Source organism: Moschus berezovskii, chromosome 8 (genome assembly GCF_049115385.1).
Source record: "Moschus berezovskii isolate FMDL1 chromosome 8, NW_MosBer_1.0, whole genome shotgun sequence".
Lineage (NCBI taxonomy): Eukaryota > Metazoa > Chordata > Mammalia > Artiodactyla > Moschidae > Moschus > Moschus berezovskii.
This window is the reverse complement of record NC_142467.1, coordinates 93,656,018-93,675,327: the sequence shown is the minus strand read 5'-3', so window position 1 is coordinate 93,675,327 and position 19,310 is coordinate 93,656,018. Positions and strand designations below refer to the sequence as shown.

The 19,310-nt window shown below is 53.9% G+C and overlaps 2 protein-coding genes across 3 annotated transcripts; both read left to right on the top strand.

Moving 5' to 3' along the window:
- Positions 1-568: 568 nt before the first annotated feature.
- Positions 569-2,956, top strand: LRG1 (leucine rich alpha-2-glycoprotein 1). The gene is made up of 2 exons (XM_055431483.2): positions 569-621; positions 1,945-2,956. The coding sequence occupies exons 1-2, from the start codon at positions 569-571 to the stop codon at positions 2,954-2,956; spliced, it is 1,065 nt and encodes a 354-aa protein (XP_055287458.1).
- Positions 2,957-4,868: 1,912 nt separating this feature from the next.
- On the top strand, positions 4,869-16,523 carry PLIN5 (perilipin 5). 2 transcript variants are annotated; one of them, XM_055431215.2, is made up of 8 exons: positions 4,869-4,955; positions 5,963-6,044; positions 6,870-7,065; positions 8,060-8,142; positions 8,812-8,926; positions 10,587-10,786; positions 15,183-15,302; positions 15,523-16,523. In XM_055431215.2, the coding sequence occupies exons 2-8, from the start codon at positions 5,985-5,987 to the stop codon at positions 16,051-16,053; spliced, it is 1,305 nt and encodes a 434-aa protein (XP_055287190.2). In that variant the 5' UTR covers positions 4,869-4,955; positions 5,963-5,984; the 3' UTR covers positions 16,054-16,523. The 2 variants fall into 2 exon arrangements, with proteins under 2 accessions (XP_055287190.2, XP_055287188.2); XM_055431213.2 differs by having other exon boundaries at positions 8,746-8,926.
- Positions 16,524-19,310: the final 2,787 nt, after the last annotated feature.

The window sequence follows — 19,310 nt, the reverse complement described above, 5'->3', positions numbered from 1 at the left end:
CAACTTAGCACACAGCACAGGCCATCGTTCAAAGACTGTGGGGACTTTTGGCATCACTTGCTTTTGAATTCTGTTTTTTTAAATGATTTTATTTAAAAAAATAAAAGAATATGTCATGAATTTAAGACGAGTGTTTTTTTTTTGTTGTTGTTGTTCTCTCCACTGAGCTTCCAGGTTGCTCAAATTTATTGTAAATAGTACCTCTTGCTCAAAGAGATGTTCCCATCCCCCAGGACAGACTGGCATCTTGCAAACCTGACCTTTGATTCCTAGGTTAGGAGATGTGGGAACTCAGCCTCAGAGACCCTTGGGTACCCACTCTCCAAAAGCAGGACTCAGGGAAAGAAAAACTAGGTAGAAACAGGGTCAAGAAAGGGGTGGGCAGCCCCCTTTCTGTCCTCCCCTTGCCAGGGAGCAATTTTGCAATCCTGACCCCTCCCTTTCCCTTGCCTGGCTCAGGTCAGCCCCTATCAGGAACAGGCTGTGGGTGGAGACTTCCCTCTGGGTGCCGCCCCTGCCCCTAGCTTAGGCAGGTATAAGGCCACCTTGCCAGACCAAGGGAGCCTGGATGGAAGAGAGAGAGGCCACCATGTCCTCTTGGAACCCAGAGCGAAGACAGCGGTAGGTCCCCACCCGACCCGTCCTGGGCAGAACTGACACCAATACTGCGGAGCTATGCGGACAGTCTGTCTGACCCACTGAGGTTCCGGGTCCAGACACTGGCCTGCAGGCTGGAGCAGCCTGACACTCAGGCTGCTCCAATGGACAGACTCACTCCCGTGTGTCGACATAGAAAATGCATAATGCGAGGGTTGCAAGTTCAGTTTTATTTGGGGCAAAATGAGGACTGCAACCTGGGACACAGCACCTCAGATAGCTCTGAGAGACTGCTCCAAAGAGGCAGGGTGGGGGGAGGCCAGGATAGATGTGATTTTGTGAAGGGGGAGTACATGCGATCAAGCCTATATATGTATATATTTTTTTAATTAATTAATTTATTTTTTTGGTAGAAGCTTTCTGCTAGTCACAGGAGCACTCATCACTATGAAGGATTTTAGTGCTTTTCTAGATGTAAGGAGACACAAGGACTGGGCTCATAAAACTAGCTCCTGAAAATAAGTACCTGAAGACCTGGCCTGCCAGTTGCCCCCGCCCACTGCCACCTCACCCCTCACCCCCAAGCACAGAGTGCCTCACTTCTGCTCTCCAGCCTGAACTCCTTTCAGGGGGTGTTGAAAATCAGCAGCTGCCTCAGCACATGATTTGATCCTTGTAGAGGCAGATGGTAGGTGCCAATTTGTAGCTGACACATACACAGGAGCCCCAAGTGGTCCATGGGTTGTAGCAGCCAAGGGTGTTCAGGTGGTGTCTAGTGCTGCTGGGCTTGGGGCATCACTGCCGGAGGGACCATGAGGAGCAGAAGCCCCAACTGTTTCCCAAGAGGAAACAGTTTCCTGCTTGGGAGGGTCAAGAAAGCTTTGTGGAAAGGAGGGGGCATTGGAGCTGGCAGTTTGCAGGATGAATAAAAGTTTGTGGGCTCTGCCTTCAAAACACGGAACCAGGGAGGTAAGAAATGACCCAGAAAACAAGTGAGAGCAGAAGAAATTAACAAGTTAAACTGCAAATGATTAATAGCACATTGAGGTTGGACTGGCAATAGGAAAGGGTAGTATTTAAGGGTCAGACTAAGAAACTCAGGCTTTCGTAGAATTATAATTCTTCTTGGAACAGGAGTTACTTCTGGCAGCTCTGTAGGGTGGTGGGAGTGAGGATGGAAGCTAAGAGAGGAAGTGACTCCATTATTCCATCAAAGAAGTGGCAGGGTCCGGGTTGGTGAGAGTAATGACGGTAAGAAGCAGGCAGATTCTGGGTGTATTTTTATCTTGCTGGCTATCTAATACCTTAATTTTGACTTATTAAGCTCTTTTCTGTCATTGCCTGCAGCCTGGTGGGCTGGGACTCCCATCTTTCTAGAATCTTCTTCCTGTTGCTGCTATTTGTAGTCTCAGCCCAGGGGGTCACCCCAAATTCTGAAGCCTGTCTGGTGTCCTTCTCAGTCAATGGCAGCTCCATCTCCTGCCAGCCACCTGCCCAAATCCCCCACAGCCTCCCAGCTGACACCATCTTTCTGGCCGTGGAGTTCTTCAACCTGACTCAGCTGCCTGCTGACTTCCTCCAGAGCATCCCTAAACTCCAGGAACTCCACCTTTCCAGCAACCGACTGGAGGACCTCTCCCCCAAGTTCCTGCTGCCCGTGCCCCAGCTAAAGGTGCTTGACCTGACCCACAATTCCCTGACCTGGCTGCCCTGTGGCCTCTTCCGGGTCTCGGCTGCCCTCTGCACCCTGGTGCTGAAGGGAAACCAGCTGAAGTTTCTGGAAGCCTCATGGCTACACGGCCTGAAAGCCCTACGACATCTAGACCTGTCTGAGAACCAGCTCCACTCCCTGCCCCCTGGGCTCCTGGATAATTTCACAGACCTGCTCACCCTTGACCTTAGCAATAACCAGCTGCAGACATTGCCCCTTGACCTTCTGAGGGGCCCCTTGAACTTGGAACGGCTGCATCTGGAGGGCAATAGACTGCAGGTGCTCGGAGAGGGCCTTCTGGCACCCCAGCCAAAACTGCGCTACCTCTTCCTGAATGACAACAGGCTGGCCTCAGTGGCAGCCGGCGCCTTCCGAGGTCTGCAGAAACTGGACATGCTGGATCTCTCCAACAACTTGCTGACCACGGTGCCCACAGGCCTCTGGACTTCCCTGGGGAAGGCTGCCAGGAACCTGAAGGATGGTTTTGACATCTCTAGTAACCCCTGGATCTGTGACCAAAACCTGGCCGACCTCTATCGTTGGCTGGTGGCCAATGAAGACAAGATGTTCTTCCGGAATCACACACGCTGTGCTGGCCCTGAGGCCCTGAAGGGCCAGATGCTCCTGGCTGTGGCTGAGTCCCATTGAAGCCTGGGGTGGGGACTGGGGCTGGGGTGGGAAGGCAAGTCTTCATAGGCCAGTGCACCCCACTTAGCAAATAATCCCCCCTTCTAAGGGTTAGACTGGGCTTCTCATAGTTTCTGGAATCTGTTTTGTCTAGGCTTCTGGAAATACACCTTGAACCTTCCTTCCTTATTGCCTTTGCTCACACTGTATCCTCTTCCAGAAATTTCTTTCCCCCTGTCTCTCAGACCTCTTGGTCTCTGGCTCCTCCAGCCTGCCCTAGCCCCACACTGAAGTTGTCTCAGTCTGGCTCTGTCTCCCCACCTTTGTGTGTGGTTTTCTGAGTGCAGGACCTGGGACTTGATTTCCTTTTACCCAGCATCACTCAGCTTGGAATCAGACTGTATTGTTGTTGTTAAGCCCTGTCTGACTCTTTGTGACCCTTGAGCTGTAGCACACCAGGCTTCTCTGTCCTCCACAATCTCCTGGAGTTTGCTCAAATTCAAGTCTATTGAGTCAGTGATGCTATCTAATAACCAGATCATCCTCTGCTTCCTCCTTCTTTTCTTGCCCTCAATCTTTCCTAGTATCAGGGTCTTTTCCAAAGAGTTGGCTCTTTGCATCATTAATAAATAATTGTTGAACAGAAGTGGATGATTTCACTGTGCTCCTTGCATCTCTCAAGTAAAATTCCTAGTCTCTCCAGGATGCAGAAGGAGGAAAGGAGAGGTATGCCATGAAATCCCAAATGGATAGCCACTAGGATTTGATCTCCTCCTCCCCTCCCCATCCCTGGACTTAACTGGAAATAAAACCTTGACCATTGCCCAGGGTGTCATTTTACCAGTGGATTCCTGCCAGAGCTTGTGTCCTGGGGAAGGTTTATATTAAACCTGATTGCTTCAGGGCTCCAAACAATTTTTCACGCTGACCTGTGATAACCGGGGAGGGGCAGCTGCCCAGGGCAAGCATGGGAAGGCCGAATGGAGCTGAACAAATGGGCAGGGGCCCAGGGGACTGTGTTTTCACAGCTCTGGAACCTCAGGGCCACCTGCCAACACAGTGTTGTGTATGGTGGGGCTCGAGGTCAAACTGGGGGGTCCCTGGGATGTTTGGGGCATGCTCTTCTTTTGCATCTACTTGGAAGGAGGGTCATGCCCACGTGGGTGGTCATTCCAGGTGTGGATGGTCATTCCAACTGTGGCAATGAACGCCAGGGTTCTGGAGTCTGGCAGAGTTGGGTTTGAATCAGATCCCTCAATCGCTAGGTGAGCAGAGGCAAGTGGTTTAAAAAAAATTTTTTTTTGGCAGCACCACGCAGCTTTGGGATGTTAGCTCCCTTACCAGGGATTGAACTCTGGCACTCTGCAGTGAGAGTGTGGCGTCCTAACCACTGGACTGCTAGGGAATTTCCTGATTTAAGCATTTTGATCCTCACTTTGCTGCTGCTGCTAAGTCACTTCAGTCGTGTCCGACTCTGTGCGACCCCTTAGACGGCAGCCCACCAGGCTCCCCCGTCCCTGGGATTCTCCAGGCAAGAACACTGGAGTGGGTTGCATTTCCTTCTCCAAGATCCTCACTTTGCTTATCTGTAAAATGGGGATCAAAAGGAATGAGCCGACCTCTCTCCTGGCTTAGTTAAGTGGCAGATTTTTAAAAGCAAAAAGAAGGACCTTGAGGACTTGCCCAAGGTCACTGGGTGAAGAGGTTGGGGGGCTGTGATGGCCCTCCACTGTCTCTGGAGCAACAGCAGTGAGGGCCAAGGAAAGTAGTTCAATTCCCGTGTAGCCAGCGTCCCCAAGTTGCTATGACAACTGCGGGGCGCTCTGGGAGCCCTTGGATAGAGCTGGGGGCCTGGAGCCCCGCCCCGGGCTCGCCCCCGCATGGCCTCTCTCCATTGGTCAGTCCCCGCGGCCCCGCCCCCAAGTCGCTATAAGGCGGGCGGGACAGACTGGGGGCGGAGACTGGAGTACGAGTCTAGGGTCTGTGGCTGAACCTGGGGGCTGAAGCTGAACGCGCTTAGGTGAGTGCCGCGCGGGCGGCATCCAGGACCGCCCAGTAGGTCCCCGGCGGCCGAGTGAGTGGGTGCACGGGCTAGAGTCCAGCGGCTTGGTAAGAGGTGGGGTGTGATAGGCCGCAGCAGGTGGCTGAGACCCTTGTCCCAGTTGGCAAACGCTCAGGACCCTGTTGGGCGAGGACTGGGGCTCTGAGGGCGCAGGGGTGGGGACAGGGGAAGAATTGCAGGCGGGGAGTCTGAGGTCGAACTCTCTCTGAGTCTACTTAACTGAGTGACCTTGGGCCCAGCATGGACCTGTTGTGTGCCTCAGTTTCCCTGTATGTCAGACTGGACTGTGAGTTTACTGGTATTCTGCAGCTCCCACTCCACCTGCATCCCTGCTGGGGGCTGCTTGCACGATTCCATCCCTGGGTTGGGGGTAACAGGGATCTCCCTCACTTTGCAGAGGAGAAAGCAGCCCACACAGGTGAAGGCATTTGCCCAAAATCACACAGCAGGTAATGGCAGGAAGGACTCGATCTTAGGTGTCTCTCCCCCGAGAGCCCATGCTTTGAATCACTAACATGCCCCCATCCTGCCAGAGGTTTTCTGAAGTGAAAGTGTTAGTCGCTCAGTCATGTCCGACTCTTTGCAACCCCATGGACTATAGCCCGCCAGGCTCCTCTGTCCATGGAATTCTCCAGGCAAGAATGCTGGAGTGGGTAGCCATTCCCTTCTCCAGGGGATCTTGCTGACCCAGCAGGTCTCCCGAATTGTGGGCAAATTCTCTACCATCTGAGTCACCTGGGAAGTACGCACCTACTGTGTGCAGTGCCCCGTGCATGTATTGTCCCTGCCCAGGATGCTGTGAGGTAGGTATCATCATTTTCTCATCTTGCAGATGAGGAAATTGAGACCCCAAGAGGAGACGAGACTTCCCTGGGTCACCAAGCCCAGCCGGACAGAACCCAGGGCCTGGGTGGGAGCTGGGAGGGCTGGCATGCAAGGGCCTGTCACTCTGTCCTGCCCCCCAGGGTGACCCTGTTTGCAGCAGGCATGTCAGAAGAGGAGGCAGCTCAGGCCCCCAGACCCAGCCTGTGGGAGCAGGATCAGCAGGTGAGAGGCTGTGTCTGCCACGGAGCTCAGCTTGGGAGAGGGTAGGGGGACAGCCCCTCAGGGGACAGTTTCAGACTGGGTCAACCCCCTTGCTTTGAGCACCTTACTCTAAGGACATTTTGGACCATGGCCGGGGGAGGCCCATTCTACCCATTTCCCAGAGGGGTAAAGTGAGGCCCAGGGAGGAGAGTCTTTCCAGACACTCCCAGCCAGCTTACCTGGCCTCTGCTCAACCCTCTCCCTCTCTCTGCCTATATCTCTCTGTTTCTGTGTCCACCATCATGGCACTCTCAACAAAACAATAACAACAAGAATAACAGCATCAACCACAACATACGGTCTGCATCATTCACTGGTCCAAGCGCTTCATATACAATGACTCCTTGACAGCCCTAGAAGCCCATTTCACAGATAAGGAGACTGAGGCACAGAGCAGTTCACATAGTTGCCCAAGTTCATACTGCTCGGAAGCGTCAGAACTAGAACTGAACTCAGATGGTCCAGAGGCTATGCCCTTTGTGTGTGTGTGTGTGTGCGCATGCGCATGTGTGTTCAGTTGTGTCCAATCTTTTGTGACCATGGACGTAGCCTGCCAGGCTTCTGGAGCAGACCAGTTCCTTCAGAACTAGTCCTGCTGTGTGTCTGCTGTTGAGAACTAGAGCCCTAAACACCTGCATGAGGGTCTCCATTGCCTGCAGGCAGCTGTGCTCAGTGCACTTCCTCTCCCCCTCATCCTGGCCCAGAGAGGGTGAGCAGGCTCTCCAGCTGGTGGCTGAGCCCCCCATCTCCACCTGGGACCCCCTCTGACACCACCCCTTCCTGCAGAGCGCGGTGCAGCGCGTGGCTGCCCTTCCCCTGATCAGGACCACGTGCACCGCGGTCTCCGAGGCTTACAGCGCCGCCAAGGACAGACACCCGCTGCTGGGCTCCGCCTGCCGCCTGGCTGAGCACTGCGTGTGTGACCTGACCACCCGAGCCCTGGACCATGCCCAGCCACTGCTCAGCCACCTGCAGCCCCAGCGTGAGTTCCCCGGGCTAGTGCCCTGGGTCCTGTGATTTTCCCACTGCCCTGCCCTCTCACGCTCCACTACAAGGAAGCCCCTGAGTTGAACGTGCCTCCACAGTCCTCTTTTCTTTTTGGCCGTGCCCCTCATCATGTGAGGTCTTAGTTCCCTGACTAGGGATCAAACTTGCGCCCCCTGCAATGGCGGGATAGAGTCTTAACCACTGGGCTTCCCCAGGGAAGTCCTGCTGCACGTTATGCCTAAATTCTGTGCCTTTGGTCTGCCTGCCTGTCTGTCCCCACCTGCCTGCGTCACCCCCTCTGGGTCCTTCTGCCTGCGCCGTCTTCCCCTGTTTGTTTCCCACCTTTCCCTGTTCCCCGCTTATTTGTCCCTCAGGAGTTTGATCACCTGGCCACCTGCCCTGAGCTGTTTCTGTGTCTGCCCCATGTGTCTGTCTCACTGTCCTCCTCCCTTTGACTAGCCGCATGTGCCTTGGGTCCCTCTGCCTGTCCTATCTCCCTCCCCTGTCTGCCCCTCCGTCCCTGCCCCCACCCATCCTGAGCCTGTAACCAGCCCAGGGGTCCAACCCAGGGGTGTGGTGGGGGGCAGAGAGACCCCTGGTCTGAGGAAGGGGATCACCTGAGGGGCCCAGCCCGGGGCCTCCCCCTCCCTTCTTCTCAGAGGGCTTGTGTGATCTTGAACCTGCTTGCCGAGGTGTCTGAGTTGGACCTGGGTGAGGAGTCACTTTGGTGCTGGCAGCACTGATGGCAGGGCAGAGGTGGGAAGGGCAGAGAGGCGGGGTCCCGCCCGGTGGCCCACCCACAGCCTCAGGGTCCCCAGCCCCTTGCAGGGGACCAGCCAGGTGCCCCCCTCCCTATTTCTTTCCCTCGTGTGTGTCTCTCTCTTTTTCTCTGTCTCTCCCTCCAGCATCCCCTCACTCCATGACTCTCTGTGTGTCCCTAGTTCCCTTGACATCTTCCCGATTCTCACTCCCTGCCTCTCTGTCTCCAGTGGCCACAGTGAATGATCTTGCCTGCAGGGGCCTGGACAAGCTGGAAGAGAAACTGCCCATTCTCCGACAACCTTCAGAGACGGTAACCCCCCAGCACTGCCAGATCATGTGGGAACCTATGTGGGGGCGGTGGAGATGGGAGTGAGAAATGCAGCCTCCTCCCAGACCCAACCTCAGTACCTGGGCCAGGATCCAGTCAGTCTTCAGTCAATTTGAGACAACACCAGCCAGATGAAAATTAGATGTGAGTTAGACACCCGTGTTTACTGAGCACTTAATATGTGCCAGCTGGTGCTAAGCCTCCCTTCAACAACCCCATGAGGGACAGACCTGATTTTCCCCCATTTTATAAAAGGGGTGGGACTTCCCTGGTGGCCCAGTGGTTAAGACTTCTCCTTCCAATGCAGGGGGTGTGGGTTCGATCCCGTGTTGGGGAACTGAGATCCCACATGCCTCCTGACCATAAAACCAAACCATAAACAGAAGCCATACTATAACACATTCAATAAAGACATTAAAAATGGTCCACATAAAAAAAAAAAAAAAGAAAAATCTTAAAGAGAGGTAAATAGTGGCCCAGAGGCAGTCAAGGGCCAGGGGTCCTTGCGTCACAGCCCACCAGAGCTGGGGGCAAGGGAAGGGAGACCAAGGCTGACAGCACCTGGAACTCGGCCCCTCCTGCCAGGTGGTGACCTCGGCCAAGGGTGTGGTGGCCAGCGGCGTGACAGGCATGGTGGGCCTGGCTCGACAGGGCCGCCGCTGGAGTGTGGAGCTGAAGCGATCCGTGAGCCATGCCATGGATGTTGTGCTGGAAAAGTCAGAGGAGCTGGTGGACCACTTCCTGCCCATGACTGAGGAGGAGCTCGGTAAGGCCGGAAGCATCCCCATTCACCCCTGAATCCTCCTGCCCAGGGCCCACCTCTAGAGGTCAGCTCAGAGAGGTCTCAGGCTCACCCAAGGCCACACAGCAAATTGGCAGGGAACACAGGGTTCCAGTCCACTTCCATGGCTCCCAGCCCACATCCTAGTAGAAATCTGACTGCCCAGACCCTCAAGAGTATACTGGACTTACAGACTGGAGGGCCGCAGTCTCAAACTGGTGGCCCTCCAGACCATGGCGCTCCATATTGCAGTATTGGCCTGTGCAGTGCCTTTAAAATGGTTTAATTCATCACATTCATTTAAAAATCAGATTTCTGGGGACCACCCCTGGTGGTCCAGTGGTTAAGAATCTGCCTTGCAATGCAGGGGACACAGGTTTGATCCCTGGTCAGGGACTAAGATCCCACATGCCTCAGGGAAACTGACCCCGCATGATGCAACTAAGACCCAAGGCAGCCAAATAAATAAATATACATAAAAATTAAAATCATATTTTGGGGATTTCCCCAGTGGGCCAGTGGTTAAGACTCTGCCTTCCAATGAAGGGGGCTCAGATTTGATCACTGGTCAGGGAGATGATGGAGAAGGCAATGGCAAGCCAGTCCAGTACTCTTGCCTAGAAAATCGCATGGACAGAGGAGCCTGGTGGGCTGCAGTCCATGGGGTCGCTACTAGTCGGACACGACTGAGCGACTTCACTTTCACTTTTCACTTTCACACATTGGAGAAGGAAATGGCAACCCACTCCAGTGTTCTTGCCTGGAGAATCCCAGGGACAGCGGAGCCTGGTCGGCTGCCATCTATGAGGTTGCACAGAGTCGGACACGACTGAAGCGACTTAGCAGCAGCAGCAGCAGCAGCAGTAGGGAGATGAGATCCCACATGCTGTGTGCTATGATAAAAAAAAATTCGGATTTTTGCCCTACAAAATCTGATTTCTGGTATGCCTTGGGGGAAAAAAATACACAAAAACTTGGGTTGGATAGCGTCCTCCCCTTTACATGGTTTCCTTAAACCCCCCAATTCTCCAAGGTTCTACGTCTTGTCTTCTGGCCCTGAACACAATCTGACTTCTCAGGCCTGCTTCATAGCACTAGAGGTACATGGGGCATGCTCCCTCCTTGGCAGAAAGGCTGTGAGGCGTTATTTTTAAAATTTACTTTATTTTTTTGCCATGGGGCGCAGCATATGGGATCCTAGTTCCCCCACTAGGGATTGAACCCCCCTGCAATGGATCTTAACCACTGAACCACCAAGGAAGTCCCTGTGAGGCATTTTTGAAGCACCTATTGTGTGCCACGCACACATAATCAATTCTTTACTGTTATTAGCTCCATTTACAGATGAGGAAAACCGAGGTAAAGAGACCTAGTATTCGAGTAGACTAGTTCTGGTTGCCTCGGTTCGAATCCCAGGTCAGCCTCTTGTACCCTGTGGACCTTCATCTCTCTGTACCTTGGTTTTCCTCGTCTGTAAATAGAACTAATAATCGTGTCTACATTGTAGGGTTTGGGGATGGTCGAATGAGTTGATATTGTAGAAGGGAACTATAAATTTGGGAGTCCCCACCCCCACCCCCGTGTCCCGGCCCCCAGGAGCAGAGGGCGTGGCCACCCTGACTCTCCTCCCTCTTCTGTCCTCCAGCTGCGCTGGCTGCGGAGGCTGAGGGCCCGGAAGTGGGCTCGGTGGAAGAGCAGCGAAAACATCAGGGTTACTTCGTGCGCCTGGGTTCCCTGTCCACGCGCCTCCGCCACCTGGCGTATGAGCACTCTCTGGGGAAACTGAGGCAGAAGAAACACCATGCCCAGGACACGCTGGCCCAGCTGCAGGAGACCCTGGAGCTGGTGAGAGCTCTCTGCTCGCCTTCCCCACCCTGTGATGCAGGCCAGCACGCGTGGACTGAGTGCCCGCCGAGTACCTGGTCTTGTGCTAGGCTGAAGGTGGAGGCGGAAGCGTGTTTGTGAAGGGCTGGGCAGAGGAGGGACCCAGGGCTGGAGGCACTCGGTGGGGCTCAAGGCTCAACCTGGAGAGGTTTGGAGGGGCTTTGTGGAAGAGGGGAAGTAGGAGCTGGAATTTACAGGTGGTTATAGCATCCATGAAATTAAAAGACGCTTACTCCTTGGAAGGAAAGTTATGACCAACCTTGATAGTATATTAAAAAGCAGAGACATTACTTTGCCAACAAAAGTCCGTCTAGTCAAGGCTCTGGTTTTTCCCGTGGTCATGTATGGATGTGAGAGTTGGACTGTGAAGAAAGCTGATCGCCAAAGAATTGATGCTTTTGAACTGTGGTGTTGGAGAAGACTCTTGAGAGTCCCTTGGACTGCAAGGAGATCCAACCAGTCCATTCTAAAGGAGATCAATCCTGGGTGTTCATTGGAAGGACTGATGCTAAAGCTGAAACTGCAATACTTTGGCCACCTCATGCGAAGAGTTGACTGACTGGAAAAGACTCTGATGCTGGGAAAGGTTGGGGGCGGGAGGAGAAGGGGACGACAGAGAATGAGATGGGTGGATGGCATCACCGACTCAATGGACATGAGTTTGAGTGAACTCCGGGAGTTGGTGATGGACAGGGAGGCCTGGCGTGCTGTGATTCATGGGGTCGCGGAGAGTCGGACACGACTGAGCGACTGAACTGAACTGAACTGAACTGAAGGTAGGCGGAGGGCTTCCCAGGTGCCGGTGGTGATGAAGAACCCACCTGCCAATGCAGGATAGGTAAGCGATTTTAGTTCGATCCCTGGGTTGGGAAGATTCCCCTGGTGAAGGGAATGACTACCCACTCTAGTTTTCTTGCCTGGAGAATTCCATGGACAGAGTACGGAGGAGCCTGGTGGGCTACAGTCCTCGGCAATGTGAAGAGTCAGATACGACTCAGTGACTTTCATTTTTACTTTTCAGGGTAGATGGAAAAAGTGATGAAGCTGCCTCAGGCTCTCTCATCACCAACCCCAATCTTCCCAAGACTTTAGGTTCGAGTTCATAACCCAGCTTCTCCCCTCATTGTGCGTCCTTCCCTCTCCAGAGGAGCATGTTCTCTGGCTTGATAGGTTCAGATGCCCCCAACCTGCTCCTCCTGCGTCCTTCTCCTCATCTCAGTTGATGGCCACCCTCTCCTAACAAGGGCTCAAGCCGAAACCTGGGAACCACCCTCAACTCCCCTCTTCTCCACCTCCTCTCCCACATCCGACACATCAGCCAGTACTGTTAACTCTGCCTTCAAAGTCTACCCTAAACCCGCGCACATCCTCCTCTTCCTCCACCTGCGTGCAGCCCCGGTGATGACTTACCTGGTCCCGGTTTCCCATCCTGGATCCCACAGTCTGTCAGTCCTGAAGTAGCCACCAGAGGGCACCTGTGAGCACCGGAGTCAGCCAGTTTCCTTGCGTATAATGTCCTCAACAATAGACTGGGAAAGACTAGAGATATCTTCAAGAAAATTAGAGACACCAGGGGAAATTTTCATGCAAAGATGGGCACAATAAAGGAAAGAAATGGTATGAACCTAACATAATCAGAAGATATTCAGAAGAGGTGGCAAGAATACACAAAAGAACTATACAAAAAGATCTTCATGACGCAGATAACCACCATGGTGTGATCACTTACCCAGAACCAGAAATCCTGGAATGTGATGTCAAGTGGGTCTTAGGAAGCATCACTACAAACAAAGCTAGTGGAGGTGATGGAATTCCAGCTGAGCTATTTCACATCCTAAAAGATGATGCTATGAAAGTGCTGCACTCAACATGCCAGCAAATTTGGAAAACTCAGCAGTGGCCACAGGACTGGAAAAGGTCAGTTTTCATTCCAATCCCAAAGAAAGGCAATGCCAAAAAATGTTCAAACTACTGCACAATTGCACTCATCTCACATGCTGAAAGGAATGCTGAAAATTCTTCAAGATAGGCTTCAACAGTACGTGAACGGAGAGCTTCCAGATGGTCAAGCTGGATTTAGAAAAGTCAGAGGAACCAGAGATCAAATTGCCAACATCTGTTGGATCATAGAAAAAGCAAGAGGATTCCAGGAAAACATCTGCTTTATTGACTACGCTAAAGCCTTTGACTGTGTGGATCACAACAAACTGTGGAAAATTCTTCAAGAGATGGGAATACCAGACCACCTTACCTGCCTCCCTGAGAAATCTGTATGCAGGTCAAGAAGCAACAGTTAGTACCGGACATGGAACAATGGACTCATTCAAAATTGGGAAAGGAGTATGTCAAGGCTGTATATTGTCACCCTGCTTACTTAACTTACATGCAGAGTAAAGTGAAAATGAAAGTCACTCAGTCGTGTCCAACTCTTTGTGACCCCATGGACTATACAGTCTGTGGAATTCTCCAGGCCAGAATACTGGAGTGGGTAGCTGTTCCCTTCTCCAGAGGATCTTCCCAACCCAGGGATTAAACACAGGTCTCCCATTTTGCAGGCAGATTCTTTACCAGATGAGCCATCGGGGAAGCCCAAGAATACTAGAGTGGGTAGCCTATCTCTTCTCCAGTGGATCTTCCCAACCCAGGAATCAAACTGGGGTCTCCTGCATTGCAGGTGGACTCTTTACCAACTGAGCTATTAGGGAAGCCCCTAATTGCAGAGTACATCATGTGAAATGCCGGCTGGAGGAAGCACAAGCTGGAATCAAGATTGCTGGGAGTAATATCAATAACCTCAGATATGCAAATGACACCACCCTTATGGCAGAAAGCGAAGAGGAACTACAGAGCATCTTGATGAAAGTGAAATGAGTGAAAAAGCTGGCTTAAAATTCAGCATTCAAAAAACCAAGATCATGGCAGCCAGTCCCATCACTTCATGGCAAATAGATGGGGAAACAATGGAAACAGTGACAGACTTTATTTTCTTGGGCTCCAAAATCATGGCAGATGGTGACTGCAGCCATGAAATTAAAATATGCTTGCTCCATGGAAGAAAAGCTATGACCAACCTAGACAGCATATTAAAAAGCAGAGACATTACTTTGCCAACAAAGGTCCATATAGTCAAAGCTATGGTTTTTCCAATAGTCATGTATGTATATGAGAGCTGGGCCATAAAGAATTCTGAGCACCGAAGAATTGATGCTTTTGAACTGTGGTGTTGGGAGAAGACTCTTGGAGAGTTCCTTGGACAGCAAGGAGATCAAACCAGTTTATCCTAAAGGAAATCAGTCCTGAATATTCATTGGAAAATCTGATGTGGAAGCTGAAGCTCCAATTCTTTGGCCACCTGATGCGAAGAACTGACTCATTGGAAAAGGCCCTGATGTTGGGAAAGATTGAAGACGAAAGGAGAAGGGGATGACAGAAGATGAGATGGTTGGATGGCATCACCGACTTGATGGACATGAGTTTGAGCAAGCTTCAGGAGTTGGTGATGGACAGGGGAGGCTGGCATGCTGCAGTCCATGGGGTTGCAAAGAGTCGGACACGACTGAGTGATTGAACTGACTAAATGTCCTCAAGTTTCAGCCCTGTTTTAGCCTGTCAGCACTTCCTCTTTAAGGTGACATAATACATTCATCCCTAGGAATCTGTGAGAGATTTGTTCCAGGACTACCCCCCACGGATACCAAAATCCACAGATGCTCAAATCACTTCTAAAAACTGGCTTAGTACGGTTTGCCCTGTGTATCCCCCAGATCTGCATCTGTGGGTTCAGGCAACCCCGAATCATGGTTCAATCCACAGATGAAGGACCCACGAATATGGAGGCTAGACTGTGTTCTGTTGTATGGATGGACCACAGTTTATCTCTATTAATCATCTCATACCTGCCCTGTCCTGTGAACTAAAGGCACAGTGCACCCCTCCCCCAACCAGGACATTCATGGTCCAGGAGGGGGACAAAGGTCACGACAGGAGAGCATGCTGGATGCTGTGAGACCCAGAGGAGGGGTCCAACCAGGTTTTGGGGGGGCGGGAAGGCTTCTTGGAGGAGGCAACATTTACGATGAACTGGAGTGAAGCTGGCAGGGAGATGGGTGGCGGGGAGAGTGTATCTGAGACACCAGCCTGCACAGAGGTCCGGCAGCGAGTCTGAGCTTCAGAGGCACCTCAGGTCACAGGTTTTGGCTAAGGTCAGGGAAGAGAATAGATGGGTCAGCCAAGCTGGATCAGTAGGCCATGAAGGTTTGCATCCAATGCTGTTTGAGGCTAGATCCAGACTGGGGCCCTGGTTCCCCCAACTCTCCAGCCCCTCCAGCTCTGACTATTGTGGTCCTGGTTCGCACAGATCCACCGCATGCAGTGCGGGGTGACCCCCATCACCCCCGCCCGCCCCGGGAAGGTGCACGAGCTGTGGGAGGACTGGAGCCAGCGCCCCCTAGAGAACGGCCGGAGGCGTCACAGCCAGGTAGGATGGCGTGGGGGATGGGAGGAGGAGGGGAGGGAAGGGAGTGGGCTCTGGGTGGGTCCAGGACTGCCAGGCTCCAACCAAGTGCTGAGGTCAGCTGGCAGATGGTTGGAGCGTCTGCGGGGACACTGAGGCAGATGGGGGTCCCGGCAGAGGTCCATCCGTGACACCGAGGCCCCGCCCCTCCGCTCCCACCCATCCCCACCCACGCCCCTCGCAGGCGGAGCTGGAGACCCTGGTGCTGTCCCGCAGTCTGATGCGGGAGCTGCAGAGTACCGTGGATGCGTTGGAGACCAGCGTGCGGGGCCTGCCCCCCAGTGCCCAGGAGAAGGTGGCCGAGGTGCGGCGCAGCGTGGATGCCCTGCAGGCCGCCTTTGCCGACGCCCGCCGCTTCGGAGACGTGCCAGCCGCCGTGTTGGCCGAGGGCCGGGGCAGCATGGCCCGGGCCCACGCGTGCGTGGACGAGTTGCTGGAGCTGGTGGTGCAGGCCGTGCCCCTGCCCTGGCTGGTGGGGCCCTTTGCACCCATCCTCGTGGAGCGGCCTGAACCCCCGCCTGACCTGGAGGCCCTGGTGGACGAGGTCGTCGGGGGGCCTGACCCACGCTGGGCGCACCTGGACTGGCCGGCCCAGCAGAGAGCCTGGCAGGCCCAGCATGGGGAGGGAACGGTCCTCTCGGGGAACATTCCCGAGGAAGAGCCTGAGTCCCCCAGCCGCCCCAAGCACACTCTGATGCCTGAGCTGGACTTTTGACTGTGTAGGCAGCTGGAGGCCGTCCTGCACCCCGAGATCCCTGCTGCTCCCTAGCGGCCATGTGTCAGCACTACTAGCCGAAGCCTTGGTCTTGGCTCTTGGCGTGGAGTTGGGGACCGAACTCTGAATCCTAGACTGAGGTCACTGATGTCAGATTTCCCCCAGTCTTTCCCATATGAGGACTTGAACATAATTCAGGCTGACTAGCCCCAAGGTGGTTTCACTGGCTATGGTTCCCATTGCCCTACCCTAAGAAGCTGATCAAAACTCCCCAGAGGATCACATGTTTTGCCCATGTGATAGAAGCATAGAGGCACATGCTTCTGTCTGGAGCTTTGAAAAGTGAGTGAGTGTCCCTTTCCTCCCCCAGCTTTTCCATCTCAGACCGAGGGGTCCTCAGCTGGACCTGCCACCCCCACTTGCTTAGCCATTTGGCATTTACTCTCCAGAATAAAGAATATTGGTGTTGTCCAGAGGCCAGTGTTGTCTGCTTGGTGTTGTCCAGAGGCCAGTGCCCTCTGTTCCAGCCGAGGTGGGTCTCAGTGGCGGGGTACTGGGGGCTTGGGAGGTGTGCGACCATCTGGCACAAGACTTGAATGATGCCACCCTGATGAGCTTGACCTCCTGTCTGGAGTTCCACTGTGAGTGCCCCACCCTCCTGGGTGAAGCATTCAGATGTCGCTTCCTGGAATGGAAGTCATTCACACTTCAGTATAAATGAATGTTTGGGAAACTGCAAGGAGCAGGATCAAGAGGAGGGATCAGAGGGAGCAGGAGCTCCTATGCCCATCTCCCTGTGGCTTCTCTGGCTGAACCGGTCAGGATGGGGGAGACAGAGGCAGGGCAAGGGCCACAGGCCAGTCTCGTGGGGGCCCTCCTGTCCTCTGACCGCATTCTTGGCTAGCCCTGAGGACCCCTGAGGCCACTCAGGGTGTTGGGAAACCACAGTCTGATGTGGTAAGGTCAGGGTGGCCCCTGACTTCCCTGGGATCTAGCCCAGGGGTGACTATGGGAGTCTCAGCCACTTTGCACCAGCTAGATTCACCTCCCTTCCACTGCTCAAGAACATCCCTGTTGCTCTCAGACCAACTATCCTCACTCCTCACCCTGGCATTTGAGAACTTCCGGTTTCATCCTTGGGACGACTCAGACACTGCTGTGGTCCCAAAGAGCTGTGCACATCTCCCCACCTCAGGGCTTTTGTTCAGGCTGTGCCTGGAACACCTTCCCACACTCCCATCTTTCTCTTGGCTACATCTCATCCATCCTCAAGCCCAGCCCCAGGGCCACCTCCTCCAGGAAGCCTTCCCTGACTCTACTCCTGTGGGATATCTCCAACCTTCTTGGAGCGCCAAGTCCTTTCCATCTGGATATAAACCACAAGGAGCCTTGGCTTCTCTTTCCCTGAGAGGCTTGGGGCTACTGGAAGGCCAAGCTCAGTGAGAATGAGCAGAATGACACATGGAAAGAGCGTGTGGCAGAGGCTTGGCTGTGGGGCAGCAGTTTGACTAGAACTGAGGGGAGAGAAAGAGCCTGAGGTAAGTCCTGGAATCTGGGGGAAGGGCGCAGTAGTGAAGGCCCTGGGGCTGAGGCCCCACCTTGCCTACAAATGGATGGGTCAGCAAGTGAGCCTCTCTAAACCTCAGTTTTCTCCTCTGTGAAATGGGTACGAAAATAAGAGTAAGGCAGCAGTGCTCATGCCTGTGCAAAGGCCCTGGGGCAGGACAGTGCCTGGTGTCCTGGAGGAGCAGTGAGGAGACCTGTGTGGAGCAGAGTGAGAGGGGGAGAGAGAGGGAGGAGGGGGGGACAGGGAGGGGGCAGGGCAGGAGTTGTGCGGAGTCTTGTGGGTGGTGGGGTAGACTTGGGTTTTTACCCCCAAGGAGGTGGGGAGGAGAGCTGTGGGCAGAGAAGGGATGGGACCTGACTCGGTGTTTATGATCATTTTTGTTATTTTTGCTGGGTTGCTCCCCGTTTGCAGCACTGCAGCAGCCCTGTGGGGAGGGGGAGGGGCTCACCCTGGGTTTCCCACCCCCGCTTCCCTGCCACCTTTGGAAAGCGTTGGCTGGGGAGAGAGTTTGGGAGATGCCCTTGTTTTGCTCCCCAGCTGTTTGGCAAACACAGTGATGGCTCCAAGGAAACAACCCAGGGGTCATCAGGCCCAGTGGCTAGACCCTCCCTTCTCCCAGCTTAGTGCCCAGAGCCACCAACTGGATCTGTCCCCCCACCCCCACCAGCACACAGCTGGGATCCCTGTCCCAGGAGCAGACAGGGGCGTTCAAAGGGGGTTTGGCCATCATTTCTCTGCTTGCCTACCCACCTACCCCCTTCACAGACAACCTGCAGGTCTGGGTTCAAATCCTGTCTCTGCCACTTCCCGGCTCTACAGCCTCAGACACAGGGTGCCTTTTCCAGGAAGCCACCCTGGGTTGACCCAAGCCCATCAGGCCCAGATCTCACTCTTGGGGTACCTGCCAGTTCAGCTGGTACCTGTCTGGATCTGTATTTAGGCCCTTTCTCAAGGGAAGTCCTTTCTGGAGAGTGACACATCCCCTCCCTGCCCCAGACAGACCCTGATCCTCTTTCTCCCTGGACAATGCTAAACTGATGTCTGTTGAACACCTGCTATGTACCAGACACTGGGATCAACAGGTTACCTGCATGACCTCATTTCATGCTCACAACCACCCTCTGAGTTGGCCCATTTAGCCAAACATTTCTTAAGTGCCAACTATGTACTGGGTGCCATCCCGTTACAGGGAACAAAAGATAGGCCTGATGGATGTGAGGGAGGAAGCCATGGGGGTGTCTGGGGAAGATGCTCCAGGCAGAAGGAATAATAGTAGCAGGTGCAAAGGTCCTGGAGCAGGACCAGGACTAGCAATCTGGAGGAACAGAGAGGAGGCCTGTGTGGTTGAAGTGCGATGAGGGAGGGGGAAAGGGAGGACGCAAGTCCTTGTGAGCCATGGTGAGGTATCTGGAGGGGCAGTTGAAACACACAGACGGTAACTGGTCAAGGCAAGGTGGCCCCGCAAAGCAGCTGGAACATACCCATCACCCAGGTGGACACCAGAGGCTGAGAGGGTAAGTGGGCTGTGCCTCGAGGGTATGGGACGACCCGTGAATCACTCAGCCTGGTGGGGGCAGGTGCCGTGGGCAGAGGCTGCTGGGCGCTGGGAGCAGGGGAAAGGTGCTGGGCGCTGGGCCCATGCTGGGCCGGTCGGGCAGGCAGGGAGTCACGTGACCACCCAGAGCCCTCC